We start from the raw sequence: 21,058 nt of genomic DNA on the forward strand, positions 1-21,058 counted from the left end.
TCTCACCGCAAGCCCCTAACTGTCAGAAGCACACTAGATGCGTCCCAAATGGCATCCTATATAGTGCACTATAAAAAAGTAGTGAAGTAGTATTCAAAAGTAGTGCACTAGAAAGGGTATATATATATATATATATATATATATATATATATATATATATATATATATATATATATATATATATATATATATATGGGTTGCACTGCCCAGACTGAGCCAAAATGTTTCCTCCATTGATTTGTAGTGTTTAGGCTCAGTCCCAGGGGATTGATTTATGACAGGATGAAAAAGTGTTGAACGGAAGGAAATGCTTCTCATTCTCCCTTTAGTATCTTAAGATTGAAGATCGTGTAGATATACTGTAATGGGTAGTTAAAAGTATAAATGAATTTGTTATAATGGAGTTTCAATATTTGTTTTTCCATTAGACATACAGTTTCTGTTTTTGCTGTAATTTCATGTTGTATCAAAGTTGACAGTCGAGAGAATGATGTTATTCCAAGTCAAGATGGCTGCCGTGAAGAAGTTATTAAAACATCCTAAAGGATGTTAATGGAAGGAATGCCATTTCCTCCTGAAAACACTGACTTTGACGTTACAAATAGTCAGCGACTTCTGTTCACTGTGAGGATGCCATTTCCCAACCGTCTGTATATATAAACAGATTCTCTGGATAACGTTCTCTCTCTCCCAGACAGATTTTGAACGTTTGCCCAGGCTTTTGAAAGTGAGGAGAGTTTAAAGTGAACAGCTGCTTCAGTTTAATGTTTTCATCACTGATGTTATTTTTGTCATATTCAATCTGAAGTTCAGATCACTGAGATAAACAATGTGTGATGAGGTGGGCGCTGCATCCTAAATGCCATCCTATTCCCTTTATAGTGCACTACTTTTGACCAGGGTAGTGCACTATCTAGGGAATAGGGTGCTATTTGGGACTAGTCTGCAGTACTGAATTGTTAAAAGGATGCTTCCTATCCTGGAAAATATCAATATCCCACTTTATGATTTGATGATGCTTCATGCAAAGGTTTTTTCCTTTGGCTAAATTTATAGAAAATTCTCTCAGATAAAGTAAGGTAACATCACAATGCCTCTCATGGTTTTCTTGGATGCCTACCAAGCTACTATTTTTTGGGAACTATCATTCAGGAGAGAACTGATGCTCTTTTCAGTTGGAGAATCGGAAATAGAACTGAGTATACCAAACAAGATCACTGCTCTCCCTTGTTTATGTCAATACATAGATAAATGACATCGGAGAATACCCTGTGATGTCATGGGGCAGAGTTTAAACTTGAATAGAGCACATCCAGTCCATGGTTTAGATACAGTAGGTGTGTAGGCTTTAGCAAAGGCAGTAGGTTTATCGATTTAGCTCCAGTATCTCTGGCAAACCTGGGTTCAAATACTACTTCAAATATTTTAATTACTTTTAGCGTTTACTTTAGCCTGCCTGGAGCACCAAATGGGTTGGGGTTTGCCATTTTGAAACTATTCTATTGGTTCCATTGCCCCAGGCAAGCTCAATCAAGCCCAGATAAAGCATTTTACGTGATTTCAAATAGTATTTGAACCCAGGTCTGATCCGTAGATGCATTCTTTTATGTCTAGACTGCCATTTCATAATAGCCGTAATGTCCCAATGGCTACAGTGGGATCATTCAGTAGTCTCCTGATAATGTTTTTTACAGGTTGTGTGTATCTGCACCCATTCCCTCTTCCCTGGTCTCTTTCCCTTTTGGTTTGGAAAATGTCATTATGATTATGTAGTAATTAAGTTAGAGCACGGAGCCTGGCTCTTTCCCAGTCTGGCTGGTCCACTGGTGTTTGTGGTTAGGTCTCTGACTCAGACTATAGTTTTATAGTCATGTGTGCCTTCAAAGTTTGACTATGCACCTAAGGACACAAATGCACTGTGTTTTTCCTGTGTAGTAAATTCTTGGGCGGGCCATACATGTAAAAACGCCCACTACCCCGCCCACCGCCACACCCTCCACCTAAAGCCCCTTTTTTGTGCAAGGAAAAACCCTGCACACACACCAATGGAATAGTGATCCTGTACCTGTATATTGACCCACAACCTTTCCCTCCCTCTCCAGAGCAAACCAAAAGCAACCTAAAGGTGACCTCCCCTGAGGACTCTGAGCAACTGAGCAGCAGGCAGGGTCCCCCGAATGGGACCCCCACCCGGGCCCAGGACCCCAAAGGCAACGGCAGCCGCACCGTCCCCCGCAGACACACGTTAGGGGGGGCGCGCAGCTCACAGGAGATCCTGGCCATGCAGCCCTCAGACATGGACAAGAAGAGGGAAGCCTTCCTGGAGCACCTGAAGCAGAAGTACCCTCACCATGCCTCGGCCATCATGGGCCACCAGGAGAGGCTCAGGGAACAGGTTAGTGACGAACAGGTTAGTGACAGTGGACAACTTCATTACATATTTTTACTTACATGGTCTACTGGTTTGGGCTGGTCGAGTGGTTTGAATCCGACCTACTGCTATTCTAGCACACCCTCCCCTCCTACCTTTCCTGTCAGTCTTTCACTGTCCTTTCACCTTGGATACATTGTGTCATTTTTCTTATTCTTGAGACAGTGGACAACATGGCCTCTCCAAGCATCATGTCACAATATCATCATACTGTACAGTACCAGTCAAATGTTTGGACACACCTACTCAATCAAGGGTTTTTCTTTTACTATTTCCTACATTGTTGAATAATAGTGAAGACATCAAAACTATGAAATAACACACATGGAATCATGTAGTAACCAAAAAAGGGTTAAACAAATCAAAATATATTTTAGATTTTAGATTCTTCAAATAGCCACCCTTTGTCTTGTTGACAGCTTTGCACACTCTTGGCATTCTCTCAACTAGCTTCACCTGGAATGCTTTTCCAACAGTCTTGAAGGAGTTCCCACATTTACTGAGCACTTGTTGGCTGCTTTTCCGTCACTCTGCGGTCCAACTCATCGCAACCCATCTCAATTGGGTTGAGGTTGGGTGATTGCGGAGGCCAGGTCATCTGATGCAGCACTCCATCACTCCATTGGGTCATTGTCCTGTTGAAAAACAAATGATAGTCCCACTAAGCACTAACCAGATGGGATGGGGTATCGCTGCAGAATGCTGTGGTAGCCATGCTGGTTAAGTGTGCCTTGAATTCTAAATAAATCATTGCCATTGTCACCAGCAAAGCACCCCCACACCATCACACCTCCTCCATGCTTTACGGTGGGAACCACACATGCAGAGATCATCCGTTCACCAACTGTGTCTCACAATGACACACGGTGGTTGGAACCAGAAATCTCTAATTTGGACTCATCAGACCAAAGGACAGATTTCCACCGGTCTAATGTCCATTGCTCGTGTTTCTTTGCCCAAGCAAGTCTCTTCTTCTTATTGGTGTCCTTTAGTAGTGGTTTCTTTGCAGCAATTCGACCATTAACTTCTTATGGATCCCTTCGCGTGCCAATTCCTTTAGCGGGATCGATTTGACAACACCCAGTGAAATTGCAGCGCGCCAAATTCAAAAACGGAAATACTCATAATAAGAATTCATAAAGCATACAAGTGTTATACATCGGTTTAAAGATTCACTTCTTGTTAATCCAGCCACAGTGTCAGATTTCAAAAAGGCTTTACAGTGAAAGCAGACCATGCGATTATCTGAGGACAGCGCCAGCATACCAACACATGAAAATCAGATTTCAACCAGGCAGGTGCTAGTCAGAAATAACAATATAATTAATGCCTTCCTTTGAAAATCTTCTTCTGTTGGCACTCCAAAATGTCCCATAAACATCACAAAAGGTCCTTTTGTTCAATAATTTGCTTCTTTATATCCCCAAAATGTCAATTTATTTGGCACGTTTGATTCAGAAAAACACTGGTTCCAACTCGCCCAACATGCCTACAAAGTATCTAATAAGTTACCTGTAAACTTTGTCCAAACATTTCAAACAACGTTCCTAATCCAAATGTATGTATCCTAAAACGTAAATAATCAATAAAATTTAAGACAGGAAATACTGTGCTCAATACCGGATGAAAACAAAGTGAAGCACGTTCCAGGTCGCACGCACCAAAACATTAGAGTGCACCTGGAGTGACACATGGAAATAACAGGGCTACTTCTTCATTTCTCAAAGGAAAAATATCAACCAATTTCTAAAGACTGTTGACATCTAGTGGAAGCCATAGGAACTGCAAGCATATTTATATTTAAAAGGGATTGCCATAGAAATCTAATGGAAAACAGATTGAGCTCAAAAACAAAATTCCCTGGATGGATTGTGCTCGGGGTTTCGCCTGCCAAATCAGTTCTGTTATACTCACAGACATTATTCAAACAGTTCTGGAAACTTCAGAGTGTTTTCTATCCACATCTACTAATAATATGCTTATCCTAGCTTCTGGGCCTGAGTAGCAGGCAGTTTACTTTGGGCACGCTTTTCATCCAGACGTGAAAATACTGCCCCCAAGACAAAGAGGTTTTAAGGCCTGATTCACGCAGTCTCCTCTGAACAGTTGATGTTGAGATGTGTCTGTTACTTAAACTTATCCTCTGCAGCAGAGGTAATTCTGCGTCTTCCTTTCCTGTGGCGGTCCTCATGACAGCCAGTTTCATCAAATCAAATTGTATTTGTCACATGCGCCAAATCATAGCGCTTGGTAGTTTTTCCGACTTCACTTGAAGAAACAAAGTTCTTCAAATGTTCCGGATTGACTGACCTTGATTTCTTTAAGTAATGATGGACTGTCATTTCTCTTTGCTTATTTGAGCTGTTCTTGCCATAATATGGATTTTGTAATTTACCAAATAAGGCTATATTCTGTATACCACCCCTAGCTTGTCACAACACAACTGAGTGTATCAAACGCATTAAGAAGGAAAGAAATTTCACAAATTAACTTTTAAGAATGCACACCTGTTAATTGAAATGCATTCCAGGTGACTACCCCATGAAGCTGGTTGAGAGAATCCCAAGAGTATGCAAAGCTGTCATCAAGGCAAAGGGTAGCTACTTTGAAGAATCTCAAATATAAAATCTGTTTTGATTTGTTTAATACTTTTTTGGTTACTACATGATTCCATTCTACAATGTAGAAAATTGTTAAAAATAAAGATAAACCCTTGAATGAGTAGGTGTGTCCAAACATTTGACTGGTACTGTATATGTTCAGTCATCATCACAACCTTCCTTTAAGTTTATAACTTCCTTGGTCTATGGGAGCTTGAATCACTCTGCAACAATGTGAGATATTTCTCTGTGGGCTTTATTCACTCAACATACTGCTCTACTTTTGTCAAGGAATTTTGTAAAAATGTGACAGAAGGTTTCCAGGGGTGGTACTGGCTTTTATAATCTGCCTCATGAACCAGGTTTCCAGCCAACCTTTTAATGCGAGTAAAGTACATGTTGAATAAAAAATGTCAAGACAGGCCTGATGGAAACAGCAAATTTGTTGGTAAGCTTTTCAAATGTCGACACAACAAAATATGGTAGGTGGGATCTTTTTGTGTCTGTAAAATGTATTATGCGAGAAATGGCGGTGGAAATGCATTTATGCTGAAATATTGATATAATAGCCATCATATCGAAGTAAACTTGGAGTCACACAATGATGTGTGATTCTCCCACTACAACTCAGGAAAACATACAGTTTAATAGGCTACAGATCAAAAAAGTTATGAATGATGAATTTCACAGGGTGGTGAAAGTGCACAGTGATGGCCTTGATGCTCCTTTCCAATAAATGTTGAGGGTCTTATTCTGGTGACATGATGGTCGATGCTTGGCCGCCATTTGACAAATAAAAATAATATTGCTCTTATCCATAATAATAATCTCATCATGTAGGTAGCCTACACGCACTGTATCTGCGAGCTGTTGGCTGGAGGCAAGTGCCAAGACCAGAGTAAGCACATTTGCTATTTAACGCCACAGTTTTTGTAACAAAACTATTGGTAGAGTTGAAAATGCGATGGAAACACATTGAACTTTAGATTGTTATTCGTTACATGAAAACTTAAGCGAAAAAGTAACTTTTATGTGTACCATGTCATCACACACTGCTTTTTATCCGCAACAAGTCAGTTTGGTGGAACATACCACCGGTGAGAATATTTGCATATTTTCTTTATGCAGATTTGAGAATATTTGCATGAAAATCTTGCACCAATTGGGTGGAAACGTAGCTAGTGGCTTACACCTTTAACTCTAATCTGATACAATATTTCACCTCAAGGGAATAATTTATAATCAAGTAGATGACTGCACCACCAGTGACATTGCTGAAGAACCAGCTTTCGTTATAGTAGGGCAAGGGTAGCCTATAAGGGTTTGTTCTTTAATCAGACTAAATGGAAAACAAGCAATTGTTATAGGAAAATAACTTAAATACGTGTCACTGGATCATCTCATCTCTTGTTCCATGATGGGCATAGAGCCTACATTAAGGGTTTTTTACTCACATCCAAAATAATAGCAGAAGCTGGCTAATAATGTACAATAGCCTACATACATTGATAAAAAGGGAATGTCCGCTCACTGTGTTGCTGCTCCCAAATTTGATCTTTTAATAATGCTTTGGTGATTAAGTTTATTTTAGTGCAGGAAAAAAAAACAGCCTTCCTTGAGAGGAGGGAAGGGTTTGCTTGATTTTTAATCAACTGAAACGAAATGGGAAAAAATATATGTTTTTTTTTTTTATGTTTCTAAATACGAGGTTCACAGGCATAAAAATCACATAAATAGAGCCCCTGAAGTGTTAAGTAATTTGGTATTTTTCTTATTTGGTTCAGGTGACGTCCAATTGCAAAACTATTTCTCCCTGTTTTGCCATAGGTTAAAATCCATTCCATAAATCAAGTTGTCACATTTTTTTCTCCTTAGACTGCTCCAAGATTATGTTTTTATTTTTATTTTGTCTGGTGCAGAAAAGGTAAACATTAGGCTCCTTTTCATTGACGTGAATTAGATTTGGACACATACAGGGCCGGTTTCCCGGACACAGATTAAAGCTAGTCTTGGACTAAGAACCATTGTCAATGGAAAATCTCAATTTAAATATCTTTTTAGTACAGGACTAAGATTTTTCACTTTCATTATTTCATTATTTCAAGCTGCTCCTTAATAATAATAATAATAATAATAATAATAATTCCTTAATAACAATGACCAATAAATAACCGTTGAGTCATCATAAGAATCCTTTCTTTACACACACAGTAAGAGCAGTGTGATTTAAGTATAGAGTAAAGATTGTTAAAGTGAGGCTTGCATCCCTAATGATACCCTATTCCCTATATAGTTCACTACTTTTGACCAGAGCCGGCCCCGGTCAAAAGTAGTGCACTATAAAAGGAATAGGGTACCATTTGGGACACCGCCCGAGAGTCCTTAGACAGTGAAGAATGTTGGTTGCTGTGTCACCCTTAGGGCAACCAGGGCAAGGAGGATAAGGTATGGGGGAAGGAGCAGTAGAATCTCAGTAGACATTTGGTTCACCTGGCCTCTCTGTTTGTGTTTGCATTGGTTCAGAGGAGACAAAAGGGAGTGGTCACCTGCCTTCGTAGCCAAAACAATAGAGCTGGGCACAAAGCCATCAGGGTATAGTGGCTGTGTGTGGGGGGGGGGGGTTCAGAGAAAGAAATAGAGAAAACGAATAGATAATATCTGTTTCCGCAACATAGTTGCCTATAGGCTCTATGTGTATGTCTTGCCTGTATTTTAACTTAAAATAGGAAGGCAAAAATGTGTTGTCTGAGATATTGGTAGTGATACAGGTAAGTTCCGTTTTGAAATGGGTGGAGTTTAAGTTGCTATGGAGACTCATGATGTCACTGCTTGAGGGGCTCCGTTTTCATTTAGGTGTCTTTTGGAGTGGAAGGGTGAATGCCAGAACGCAAGAACTCACGCAAGAAAAATAGTGTTGTCCGAAGGCATGGCTCTTTCCCACTTATCTGAATTCTGCATGGAAATACAAATAATCACATTCTGACAAAGGCACGAATAAACTTTCTCCGCAGTTTGATCAAAGGTAGGCTATTGTACAGTAGGTTATTCATTCTCTTTCATATGTTTTGTAAGCATTTTCTAATTCTTAGATCAGTTCGAACATGCATGTTCTTCTTATTGGATCTTCCATTGTATGCGAATGCGATAGAATAGATGCATGAGCTCATTTTGCAATAGTTTGTTACATTATGATGTTATTTGATTTGAACCGATGTGCATACTTGAATCAGGACAAGCAACGGAGGGCTATCAGGTGCTCCCACGGGGGCGGCATCGGATGCTGAAAAAGTTGGCGCTTCAGTTTAGTAACAAAGCAATAACATGCTACGGTAGTCATGTTGTCATGCACTGGTTTTTCTCAACACCTTCATAATAACCTCAAGAGAAGTTAGAGCGTCATAATGCGGGCTGATATTGAACTGGTATCAGTAAAGGCGCGCGAGTTATACCGAGGTAAAATAAGTTTTATATTGGATATTCGGTTTTCTCCGTCAATAGCTATTGAACCAATGGTGTATATAAACCCGGGATTGATGATACTATGTATTGAGAGGCTTTGAAGCCACCTGTTGGCCATATTGGCTCTCCCTAGTTCAAGCAATCAACCATTAGAATGAATGGAATTAGTTGATGTAGTGAGGACAGCAACATTATTACTCTAAAAAAAAATACTTGAAAGAAAATGTTATATATTTTTTATGTTCTTTTCTTTTTGTTTAGCTCACGTTATATAATTTTAAACCATGCATTAAGGTGTCTGTAATATAATAAATATATCAAAAACTAAACTAAATGATTTTCTATAACTTCCAAAATATTTTTTACAACTGAGGAGGAGTGCCAAGATTGATGTGCGGTGGTTTCAATACAGCGCCCCCTGTCAGTCATCCATTGCCATGACTATGAACATGTTAAATTCTAAATCAGAAGAGGATGGAGAACAATCCACACCACACGTTTTTATTCTGATTTCAATCTAAATTAGCTCTTAAACAAAGCGTGCCAAGACTATAAAACAATTATATATTCTGAATTAGGTAAGGATGGAGAACAATCCACACTTTTTTTGTTTGAGATCCAAATCGTTTATTTTAATTAATCTTCAATAGCTCTTAAACAAAGCGCGCCATTACTATGAAAAATATATATGAATCAGGTGAAGAAGGGGATCAATCCACACTATGGCCGTAGTGACATAAGAAGACACCGAACCCTGACCTCTGTAATAAAAACAAATACATAAAAAACAACTTTTTTAGGAACTCTGTCTGGGTCTCAACTTACTGTTGAGAGTGAGAATTGTAGAATTTGCAAGGTGCAATTTCGAAAATTGGTTGTGCATCAGCAGTTTTCTTTTTATTATATGTCACTCACTGACAGTCACTCAATTAGCCCATGTCAGTTAATTAGTCTAGTTAGTCTAGCCAGCTACCTAAACATGTAGTAATCAAGGCCGATTTACCGACCGGGCATGAACGGCACGTGCCCAGGGGCCCTGACCTCCAGAGGGGGCATAAGTAATGGCAAAATGTGTGGAATTGCAAGAAATTCGCTGTACAACTGCACCCCCCCCCCCCCCCCAAAAAAAAAGATCTGTAAAGCAAATGTATTTGTTTACATTTTGTTTATAAAATACTTTTTCTGCTAACAAATCCCTCTGTATAAATTATAGTTTTTAATCCTGGTGCTGAGTTCATGTGAGTTAATGTGTAGCGGCTAATTGTAAAACTAATAGGCCATGTGTTTGTAGATGGACTGAGGTGAATGAAAACTACAGCAGCCAAGGTGATAGTGGCTGGGGTCATTTTTGCTTGTTTTTGCTGTTCTCCAAATAGCATTAATCCCAGAGTTTAATCCCCGGATTTGGATTTCAATCTTCAATTGTTCTTAAACCAAGCATGCCATCAGTATGACAATTATATATTCTGCATCAGGGGTGGATAGAGAACAATCCACATCTATTGTTATACATTTTTTAAATATAATTGTCATAGTCGTCAGGGCACACTTGTTTAAGACATATTGAAGATTGAACCCCCCCCCCCCCTAAAAAAAAGGGAAAATATTCCTAAAAAAGTGGATTGTTCTCCATCCTTCCCAGATTCAGAGTATAACAATTTCATAGTCATGGCACACTTTGTTTAACCTGTTAGGGCTAGGGGGCAGCATTGACACGGCTGGATAAAAAACATACCCGATTTAATCTGGTTACCACTCCTACTCAGTAACTAGAATATGCATATACTTATTACATATGGATAGAAAACACCCTAAATTTTCTAAAACTGTTTGAATGGTGTCTGTGAGTATAACAGAACTCAAATGGCAGGTCAAAACCTGAGAGATTCCTTTACAGGAAGTGGCCTGTCTGACCATTTCTGGAACTTCTTTGCCATCTCTATCATTTACTAAGGATCTCTGCTCTAACGTGACACTTCCCACGTCGTCCATAGGCTCTCAGAGCCCGGGAAAAAAGAGAATGTCGTCATTCCAGCCCCAGGCTGAAACACATTATCGCCTTTCTCAAGTGGCCCATCAAGAGACACTAGCTTATGCGCGTGACCCCGACCGCCCCCGCCTTTGGGATTTTTTCCTCTGTTTGCCGAAAAGGAGATTCCCTGTCGGAATTTTATCGCTTTTCTACGAGAAAAATGACGTAAAAATTGATTTTAAACAGCGGTTGACATGCTTCGACGTACGGCAATTGAATACTTTGAATTTTATTGTCAGGAATTGCGCCAAGCGCGCGACACTTCTTTACTATTTCGGATAGTGTCTGGAACGCACGAACAAAACGCCGCTATTCGGATATAACGATGGATTATTTTGGACCAAACCAACATTTGTTATTGAAGTAGACGTCCTGGGTGTGCATTCTGACGAAGACAACAAAAGGTAATGACATTTTTATAATAGTAAATATGATTATGGTGAGTGCTAAACTTGCCGGGTGTCTAAATAGCGAGCCCGTGATGCCTGGGCTATGTACTTAGAATATTGCAAAATGTGCTTTCACCAAAAAGCTATTTTAAAATCGGACATATCGAGTGCATAGAGGAGGTCTGTATCTATAATTCTTAAAATAATTGTTATGCTTTTTGTGAACGTTTATCGTGAGTAATTTAGTAAAATGTTAGCGAATTCCCCGGAAGTTTGCGGGGGGTATGCTAGTTCTGAACGTCACATGCTAATGTAAAAAGCTGGTTTTTGATATAAATATGAACTTGATTGAACAAAACATGCATGTATTGTATAACATAATGTCCTAGGGTTGTCATCTGATGAAGATCATCAAAGGTGAGTGCTGCATTTAGCTGTCTTCTGGGTTTTGGTGACATTATATGCTGGCTTGAAAAATGGGTGTCTGATTATTTCTGGCTTGGTACTCTGCTGACATAATCTAATGTTTTGCTTTCGTTGTAAAGCCTTTTTGAAATCGGACAGTGTGGTTAGATTAACGAGAGTCTTATCTTTAAATGGCTGTAAAATAGTCATATGTTTGAGAAATTGAAGTAATATGATTTTGAAGATTTTGAAAATCGCGCCACAGGATGGCAGTGGCTGTTACGTAGGTGGGACGAATTCGTCCCGCCGGTCCCATAGAGGTTAAAAGCTATTGCTGAGAGAAAACTGAATATCCAATATAAAACTAACTTTACCTTGGTGCAAATTATAGGATATTTCATAATCTCTCAAGAGATATTCTTCTTTTTAAACTTCTATTCTGAATTACAAGTTTGAACAATGTGCATTTCAGTGGCTGTTCTGATTAAAATATTTCCTGACCTGTCGAATATCCAGGGCTATCTTTATCGTGTTTGCAACATGGACTCTTTGTTGAATTTGGATGTCACACCATTACAATATTTATTCTGCAAAAAATCTTGAGGTTGTGCAACTGTCAAATTGATTCCGTAGGCTACAGCTTTGACATGTCAACAAATATGTGTGGTGCGTTTGTTTCTACTTACTAGTATATCAGTTTATACTGAATCACTGGTGTTGTCTTCATAAAATACATTTTTGTTATAATGTTGTTGAACTGCAAGGCACTCACACATGATCCAAAATGTAAACAGGATGGCACAATAAGAAAGACACTTGCTTTGTCTCCCGGAGTTGTAGTGCATTTAATTGTTACATTTGCAAGGAACTGTTGTGGGTCTTTCCGGGGTCGTGGTTCATTTGTTCTTTGCTGTATGGAGCTTTTGGAGTACAAAGTCTTGTTCAGCGTTGCTTGTCTCACAGAGTTTTCTCATGGATGGAGTTCAAAGTCAACATATGCTAATGAGCAAACGGGAAGGTCTGATTTGAAGAGTGGTGTGGGTGGCTTGTTGTTATGGAAGATGAGGCAAGATGGGGTTTTTTTGCCAGCAATTAGGCCTACTGTTAAATGTTTGAAACAGGTGCTACTAAAGAAGAAACTAAAGGATTGGCTTATTAGTCATGCACACAACTTTGTTATTTAGATTTTATTTTTACAGTATAAGGTTCTAGCTTTATTTTTGTCTAAATGTAGTTATTGACATAGCCTTGTTAGGTTCATTGATCTTTACCTATATACACCAATTCATGTTGTTCAAGTTTCAAACCAATGAGGGTTCGGAACTTTAAAGCCAATGATCTCAGAATCATCTTTTTGCAGATATAACCTTATAGTCCCAAGCTCTCAAGCCAAAATTGAGCTAAACATGGCCTAATATCACCTAAAATATAAACATACGTCAAGGAACTTTCCAATGAGGTTTGAATTTGTCAACAAAGTGGACTGAACCCTCTCACTCTTCAACTATCACGTCAATAACTCTAGCCCAACGTTATTGTTGTTGTGATAAGCAGTGCAGACTAGAAGAAGCCCTAGGCACCAAGGCCATTCTCTCCCACGCTACTGTTTTCACACCGTCTTCCAGTCGCTGGCCCTATCAAAACAGGAAGAACAACGACAGTGGCAGCAGTGCTAGATAGCAGCCACTTTGTAATCTCACTTTTGTAATCTCACTTTAAGGTTGAGGTTTCACAGGGCTTTATTCAAGGTTAAACAGAGGTCGGGAAGATGATATCGCTCTGTGCACAGTGGAAGTGGATGACTCAATACCGAATGACTCACGCTCTTTTACAATTCCCACCCACCCCCCCCCCCCCCCAAGTCTCTCTTTCTCTCGCTCCCTGATCCTGATCCCTCAACCCGTAACAAAACCAGAGACGTTTCATTTCCTCCTCTGCTCGTCATGCCTGTAAAGACCTGGATCACCCAAGGGAGATGAGATAGCTGCCCATGGCCCCGTCCTCTCTGCTGGGTATTGGATGAGCACGCACTGGAGCGCTTGATAGATCAAACCTCCTCTCCCCTCCCACACACTCGTATGCACACACACACACACACATGGACACACACACCTTCCATGAGGGAGCTGAGCTGTGCCATGGCTTGCCTGGACCTCAGTGTGAGGGATTACAGCCGCCATGTTAGGACAGCTGTCTGCAGCTGTGTGTACAGCCAGGCCAGGCCACTTTACTCTACCTGATACATTGGATGGTTCAGGCAGTTGCAGGGTGAACACAGTTGCAGGGTGGACACAAAATGACTTGCACACAGTTGCAGGGTGGACACAAAATGACTTAAGGGTCTGTCAAAGTCCAAAACGTGTATGCGTACGCACAGCAGTGTTCTAGAATATTGGACCGTTGGCTTTCGTACCTTTCGAATTCTCAGCGCAGCTCAAGCAATTTCTCCAACCGTCACCCCATTCAAGTGAATAGAAGATGCGTACGCGGAGCACGTTGGCTGGGAATTTTGGGTAGGTGCTCCCCGCGGACGGTGTTCTCAGAGCCTTGTAGCTATGTTACCATGGGCCGCCGGACTATCGCGTCTCCACGTCTCTGTCGACTCGGAATAACGCTTTAGACGCAGTTGCGGGGGGGACACATTACACGGTGGACACAAAATTACTTGGACACAGTTGCATGGTGAACTAATTGGGAAGTAAGCCTCTCTATTCCTTACGGATTGTATTTTTAGTGGCAAAATGAACACTGTGGACAGCCTCTTGGTAATCAACATCTAGGCCTACTGGCGTAGCCAATGACATGTAATTACCATAATATAATACAAAAGTATCTGATAAAGGGAAATGCTGTAGAAAATACATATATTGAGAATTACACACCATAAAGCAGTTCATTGAGCTGTACATAAAAAAAATAAAAAAATAAAATAAAATGTGAAGAGAAGACTGGAAAGTTAGAAGAGCAAGTCTGAAGGGCATGGGTTGGATTGAAACCCATGTCAACTCTGGTATACACTGGGTACCAAACATTAGGAACACCTTACTAATATTGAGTTGCACCCCCTTCTGCCTTCAGAACAGCCTCAATTCGACAGGGCATGGACTCTACAAGATGTCGAATGCGTTCCACAGGGATGCTGGCTCACACCGACTCCAATGCTTCCAGCAGTTGTGTCGCTGGATGTCCTTTGGGTGGTGGACCATTCTTGAAACATGGGAAACTGTTGAGCGTGAAACACCCAGAGAGTTGGAAGTTATGACACAAAATGTTGTCTTGCCCACTCACCCTCTGAATGGCACACTTAGACAATCCATGTCTCAATTATCTCTTAAAAATCCTTCTTTAACCTGTCTCCTCCCCTTCATCTAGACTGATTGAAGTGGATTTAACAAGTGACATCAATAAAGGATTATAGCTTTCACCTGGATTCACCTGCTCAGTGTATGTCATGGAAAGAGCAGGTGCTATTTAAGCAATAAGGCACGAGGGGGTGTGGTATATGGCCAATATACCACGGCTAAGGGCTGTTCTCATGCACGACACAACGTGGAGTTCCTGAATACAGCCCTTAGCCATGGTATATTGGCCATATACCACAAACACCCGACGTGCTTTATTGCTATTATAAACTGGTTACCAAAGTTATTAGAGCATTAAAAATAAATGTTATGTCATACCCGTGGTATACGGTCTGATATAATGTACCACTGCTGTCAGCCAATCAGCATTCAGGGCTCGAACCACCCAGTTTACAATAATGTTTTGTATACTTAGTGTATGTGTGCTAGGGTATGTGGCACTAACTGCTAGATCACACAGGACACAGGCTGTACATTTTCTTTGGAAGCTCCATGGTTTATCAGCTGTCACATTCAGAATCACAATCCATAAAACTCATTGAGTGACTCGTATCAGCAGATCAGGTACAGTTGAAGTCGAAAGTTTACATACATTTAGGTTGGAGTCTTTAAAACTCGTTTGACAACCACTCCACAAATCTCTTGTTAACAAACAATAGTTTTGGCAAGTTGGTTAGGACATCTACTTTGTGCATGAGAGAAGTAATTTTTCCAACAATTGTTTACAGACAGATGATTTCACTTATAATTCACTGTATCACAATTCCAGTGGGTCAGAAGTTTACATACACTAAGTTGACTGTGCCTTTAAACAGCTTGGAAAATTCCAGAAAATGATGTCATGGCTTTAGAAGCTTCTGGTAGGCTAATTGATATCATTTGAGTGAATTGGAGGTGTACCTGTGGATGTATTTCAAGGCCTACCTTCAAACTCAGTGCCTTTTTTCTTGACATCATTGGAAAATCAAAAGAAATCAGCCAAGACCTCAGAAAAACAATTGAAGACCTCCGCAGGTCTGGTTCATCCTTGGGAGCAATTTCCAAATTCCTGAAGGTATCACGTTCATCTGTACAAACAATAGTATGTAAGTATAAACACCATGGGATCACGCAGCCATCATACCGGTTAGGAAGGAGACGTATCCTGTCTCCTAGAGATGAACGTACTTTGGTGCGAAAAGTGCAAATCAATCCCATAACAGCAGCAAAGAACCTTGTGAAGATGCTGGAGGAAACAGGTACAAAAGTATCTATATCCACAGTAAAAGGAGTCCTATATCAACATAACCTGAAAGGCCACTCAGCAAGGAAGAAGCCACTGCTCCAAAACCATCATAGACAAGCCAGACTACGGTTTGCAACTGCACATGGGGACAAAGATCGTACTTTTTGGAGAAATGTCCTCTGGTCTGATGAAACAAAAATAGCACTGTTTGGCTATAATGACCATCGTTATGTTTGGAGGAAAAAGAGGGAAGCTTGCAAGCCGAAGAACACCCTGTTGTGGGGGTGCTTTGCTGCAGCAGGGACTGGTGCACTTCACAAAACAGATGGCATCATAAGGAGGACAATTATGTGGATATATTGAAGCAGCATCTCAAGACATCAGTCAGGAAGTTAAAGCTTGGTCGCAAATGAGTCTTCCAAATAGACAATGACCCCAAGCATACTTCCAAAGTTGTGGCAAAATGGCTTAAGGATAACAAAGTCAAGGTATTGGGGTGGCCATCACAAAGCCCTGACCTCAATCCTATAGACAATTTGTGGGCAGAACTGAAAAAACGTGTGCGAGCAAGGAGGCCTACAAACTTGACTCAGTTACACCAGCTTTGTCAGGAGGAATGGGCCAAAATTCACCCAACTTATTGTGAGAAGCTTGTGGTAAGCTACCTGAAACGTTTGACCCAAGTTAAACAATTTAAAGGCAATGCTACCAAATATAATTGAGTGTATGTAAACTTCTGACCCACTGGGAATGTGAGGAAAGAAATAAAAGGTGAAATAAATAATTCACTCTACTATTATTCTGACATTTCACATTCTTACAATAAAGTGGTGATCCTAACTGACCTAAGACAGGGCATTTTTACGAGGATTAAATGTCAGGTATTGTGAAAAACTGAGTTTAAATGTATTTGGCTAAGGTGTATGTAAACTTCCGACTTCAACTGTATATCTTCTCCCTTCCGTCTGAGAATTTATTCAATGTTTGCAACATTTGTCCGATCCCTTGCATACCTCTCTCCCTAGGATGGTGGCCCAGCTACACTGTTATTCCTTAACACCAAGGTCAGCTAGATAACAGTGGCACAGGGAGAAACAACTCTCCCTCTCTGGCTGGAATTTGAGATCATCCACTGAAAGACAGGGAAAGAGAGAGAAATGCTGTCTCTGAACACATGCAGGAAAAAGGTTCCAGTGTGATTCATTTGATTTATTCATTCTTATTGTCAGAGTTGATAGTACCATATTACTATACTACTATACTATATTCTTTTGATGTTTTATCGCTGTATTATATGTTAAATAACCCGAGGTGGTGTAATGGTTTGGAATCTAGGCCACTTCAAGAAGTCTTACACGATTGCAAGTCTCCTATGCCGTTCTGCTAAGTGCATTGTGATACTGAAATGATTATTAGAAGACGTTAAGTAAACATAGATGAATATGTCGATGGACTCTTTAAAAGCAACCATATTGGATGTATATTTTGACTTTATCCCTAGGTTTCAAAGCTTGTGGTTGAAATGAGACATGGTAGTACATTCCCCCATTTACATTTTTACATTTTAGTCATTTAGCAGACGCTCTTATCCAGAGCGACTTACAGTAGTGAGTGCATACATTTCATTTCATGCATTTTTTGTATAATTTTAAAAAAAATATTTTTTTGTACTGGCTCCCCGTGGGAATCGAACCCACAACCGTCCAACCGAGATACTGAGGTATTTTCGTAAAGTGCCACTTTGTCATGGCTCTTATTCCTGTGTGTCTGAATTCACACAATCACATCAGTGTAGCAGGCATCCGTCCAGACATCTGTTTTTAATCAGCCCCTCTCAGCAGTTTTGACGGCAGTCAGTACAGGAGGCAGGAGCTGAGGCCATTTAATGGTCTCTGCTCAGCTCCGCCAGCCACTCCTTCACAAGTGCCACTTTCAGATCCGAAAAGGCTCTTCTGACTGAAACAAATGATGTCCGAGGGGCTTGGGGGGGGGTTAACGACAGGTATGAGTTGACCTGCCAGCCTAGGGGGTAGAGGGGTTAAAGTGGGGGGCTGGAGTTGGAGGTTGATGGTGTGCGACCCCACGAATGAGGGGACAAGTGACCCATAGATTGGCGCCGGGGCTTAATCCTGAGGGACAGGGGGGACAGGACGAGGGCTGGGGGTTAAGCCTCTTTGACAAAGCCAGACCTGATCAGACCTGATAACACCCCCAGACAGACAACAACAGACATATAAAAAAATGCACCCACCTCCCAAACGTTAAAAATCTTTTCACAAGACCTTCCCCTTGTACTGTAAAATAAATTGCACATCCTCCCTCCTCATACAATAAACTCGAAATAATGTTTACGACCACAAATAACAATAACTGTAGCGACCCTCTGTTTGTAAACGTGGATATCGACTTTGTCACTTCAACATGCTTTTGTAGCGTAGTCGATGCCACGCAGGGCTACGGGCCAGAAGGTTAAGTGTTCGCCGACCACCACAGATGAGCTAACTTTCCTTTTCTTTTTTCTTTCACTAAGATCAGAGTCGGCTGCAGACAATGCTCAGGTAGAAATCAAATGTTTTAAATGTTGATGCTATATTTATAATTATATAAAATATACAGTATGCAATAAATTTTTTATTTAGCTAGGCAAGTCAGTTAAGAACAAATTCTTATTTACAACGACGGCCTACACCGGCCAAACCCGGACGACGCTGGGCCAATTGTGCGCCACCCTATGGGACTCCAAATCACGGCCGGTTGTGATACAGCCTGCTTACACCAGGACATGAACACTGACGACACAACTGATCCAAATGGAATGAAATATTCAAATCATAGGGCTTTTGCGCCGTATTCAAATGTTGTGGTTTTCAATGCAGTTTACAGCCTAGAGTAGAATTTTCTACTCACTTGAAAACAATAATGCAATTATTCATTGCATTGTGGTGTTGTAGGCTAATTGTATTGTCCCTAAACAAGATCAATAGGGGAGCTTTTTGAGCTGCGTATTTCATGTACTCACTGTTCTTTAATGCGCAATGACGCACCTGCCCTCTGCTTATATTGAAAATTGGTTTATGTGATATGATGCTAGGTAGCCTATTGCAGATATGTAGAGACTATCCACCTTACACTATTGTCACTATGAATTGTGGATAGAGGGCACGATAGACTGGTAGGCTATATTAACCTGTGGTATAGTTAGCGCGCAGAAAAGCGTAGTGCATAAGGGAAGTACCAAAGCACCTTGATATACAGTAGGCAGATTAGGAAATTTGGCTAGTACGGAAGAAATGATATAGTAAAACCTGCAGAAGAGCAAATGTAAACCAGAGAAAAATGCACTACCCTCCCCTGTGTCCAATAAAACAACACACAACTCTTTCCAAATTCCCCAAAAATAAGTTAGACAACCCTCACCTAGTTTGAACAACCCCCACCACGGTAAATTTCAAACTGTCCCTAAATCAGACTGGTTCAGCTAATCTTGTGTAGCAGGATTCTAGGGAATGAGACACAACAGCTCTGTTTGCAGTGGCGTACATTCTTAAAAATGCTGGGTTGTTTGGATGACCCAACTGCTGATTCTCTGCCCTCACTAGCATGAAAACTAAATACAGGCACAGACTGTGTGTGGGAAAAGACTGAGACTCTATCCAATACAACCCAACATTGGGTTGTGCATCCTTTCAACCACATCCTTCTCATTAACCTGTGGTGAGTCATTCACAATTTTTGATGAACAAATACGTTTTTATATGTAAGATGGCTAAGTAAAGAGCACAATTATTGATTATTATTATTATTTGTGCCCTGGTCCTATAAGAGCTCTTTGTCACTTCCCACGAGCTGGGTTGTGACAAACTCACACTCATTCTTATGTTTAATAAATGTATCGAATAGTGTGTGTGGGGCAGGCTTACAATGATGGCAAAAAAACATCATTTGAGAGTGTGCTGACCCTGGTGCTAGAGGGGGTACGCAGCAGAATGTTTAAAGGGGTACTGGACTATAAAAAGTTTGGGAACCACTGCCATAGATGAATTGTGTAAACTTTTAATTATATTTGCTGACACCCTACAGTCAAATTTTGGCACTCTATCCCCTTAATAATCCCGCCTCCTGAATCCAAGTGTTTGACATGGGGAGGGGACCAGTAACTTTATGATCAAACTTTATCAATGTTGAAGCAACAGTCATTTTTTATACTTTAGTCGTCATACTTTGATCTGGTTTCATCCAAATATCATCCAATTTCACGATTTTGACTGTTCATGACTGAAATCCGGGATAGGCAGAACGGCACCACTCACCACTCCAGGCGGATCTGTTATTGTTTTTATTTTGAGGAAATGACCATCCAGCATCGTGGTAAAAAAGAATTGTTGTACACACTCTGCTGTTCTATCGCACGTGTGCAATGATGTTTGTTTTTTGAAGTAACGTCTTTGTTTGTTTGTAATAAACGGACGTTGCAGTTTCACCGCTATGGACTCAATATTTAACCGGCACCCTATTCCCTATATAGTGCACTACTTTTTGTTGTTGTTGGGGGGGGGGGCATTCCCTTACCTCCACCGTCTCCCTGCATGCCTTTGCATGCACCAAGCCCAACATCTGGACTCCACTTTGGGCCAAAGGTGTGTGGCTGACTAACTTCAAAGTACGCCCAGTCAGGAGACAGAAGGCACGCAGGATGATTTCACCACTGACAAACTCCTGGAAACTTGAAGAAGGTATTTTCATGGACGTTAGTTTTAAAATGCTTTATGGATGACATCATTGATGATATACTGTAAAACTGTATTTGATTTGACACTGGTTTTGATGTGACATGATTTGAGATGTCTTAGAAGTCACAGAGAGACAGGATGGCTGTGCTTCTCCTAATAGTTGCCCTAGATCCTACTGTGTGTGTATTTAAAAGTATAAATCTCAGTAGATTTAATGCCAACTTTATAATTCTCACTGTATGATTGTACATGTTATGATACATCATATATTCTGCCACTAAACATCTTATTTTGTGGGGATTGTGTTTGTATATTTTAATTTATATTCCGAATTGATCAAAGGGACAGACTAAATTGATAAATGGGCCAGATCTGGCCTGCTTGCCGCCTGTTGACTATCCCTGATATACTGTATAAAGGTGTGT

General features: G+C 40.5%; 1 protein-coding gene across 13 annotated transcripts in view; it reads left to right on the forward strand.

Moving 5' to 3' along the window:
• The window catches only part of LOC106590114 (sickle tail protein homolog), a 220,771-nt gene that overhangs the window by 142,756 nt on the left and 56,957 nt on the right, over positions 1 to 21,058 (forward strand). For 10 of the 13 annotated variants that reach the window (XM_014180705.3, XM_014180706.3, XM_014180701.3 and 7 more), the window contains exon 2: positions 2,103 to 2,410. In XM_014180705.3, the coding sequence (XP_014036180.3) occupies positions 2,103 to 2,410 (308 nt within the window). Of the gene's footprint in view, positions 1 to 2,102; positions 2,411 to 7,876; positions 8,054 to 21,058 lie in introns of those variants that run through there. The other 3 variants (XM_014180696.3, XM_014180699.3, XM_014180708.3) reach the window with 2 other exon arrangements.

The sequence above is a fragment of the Salmo salar genome, chromosome 29, assembly GCF_965601325.2.
Source record: "Salmo salar chromosome 29, fSalSal1, whole genome shotgun sequence".
In the NCBI taxonomy this organism is placed as follows: domain Eukaryota; kingdom Metazoa; phylum Chordata; class Actinopteri; order Salmoniformes; family Salmonidae; genus Salmo; species Salmo salar.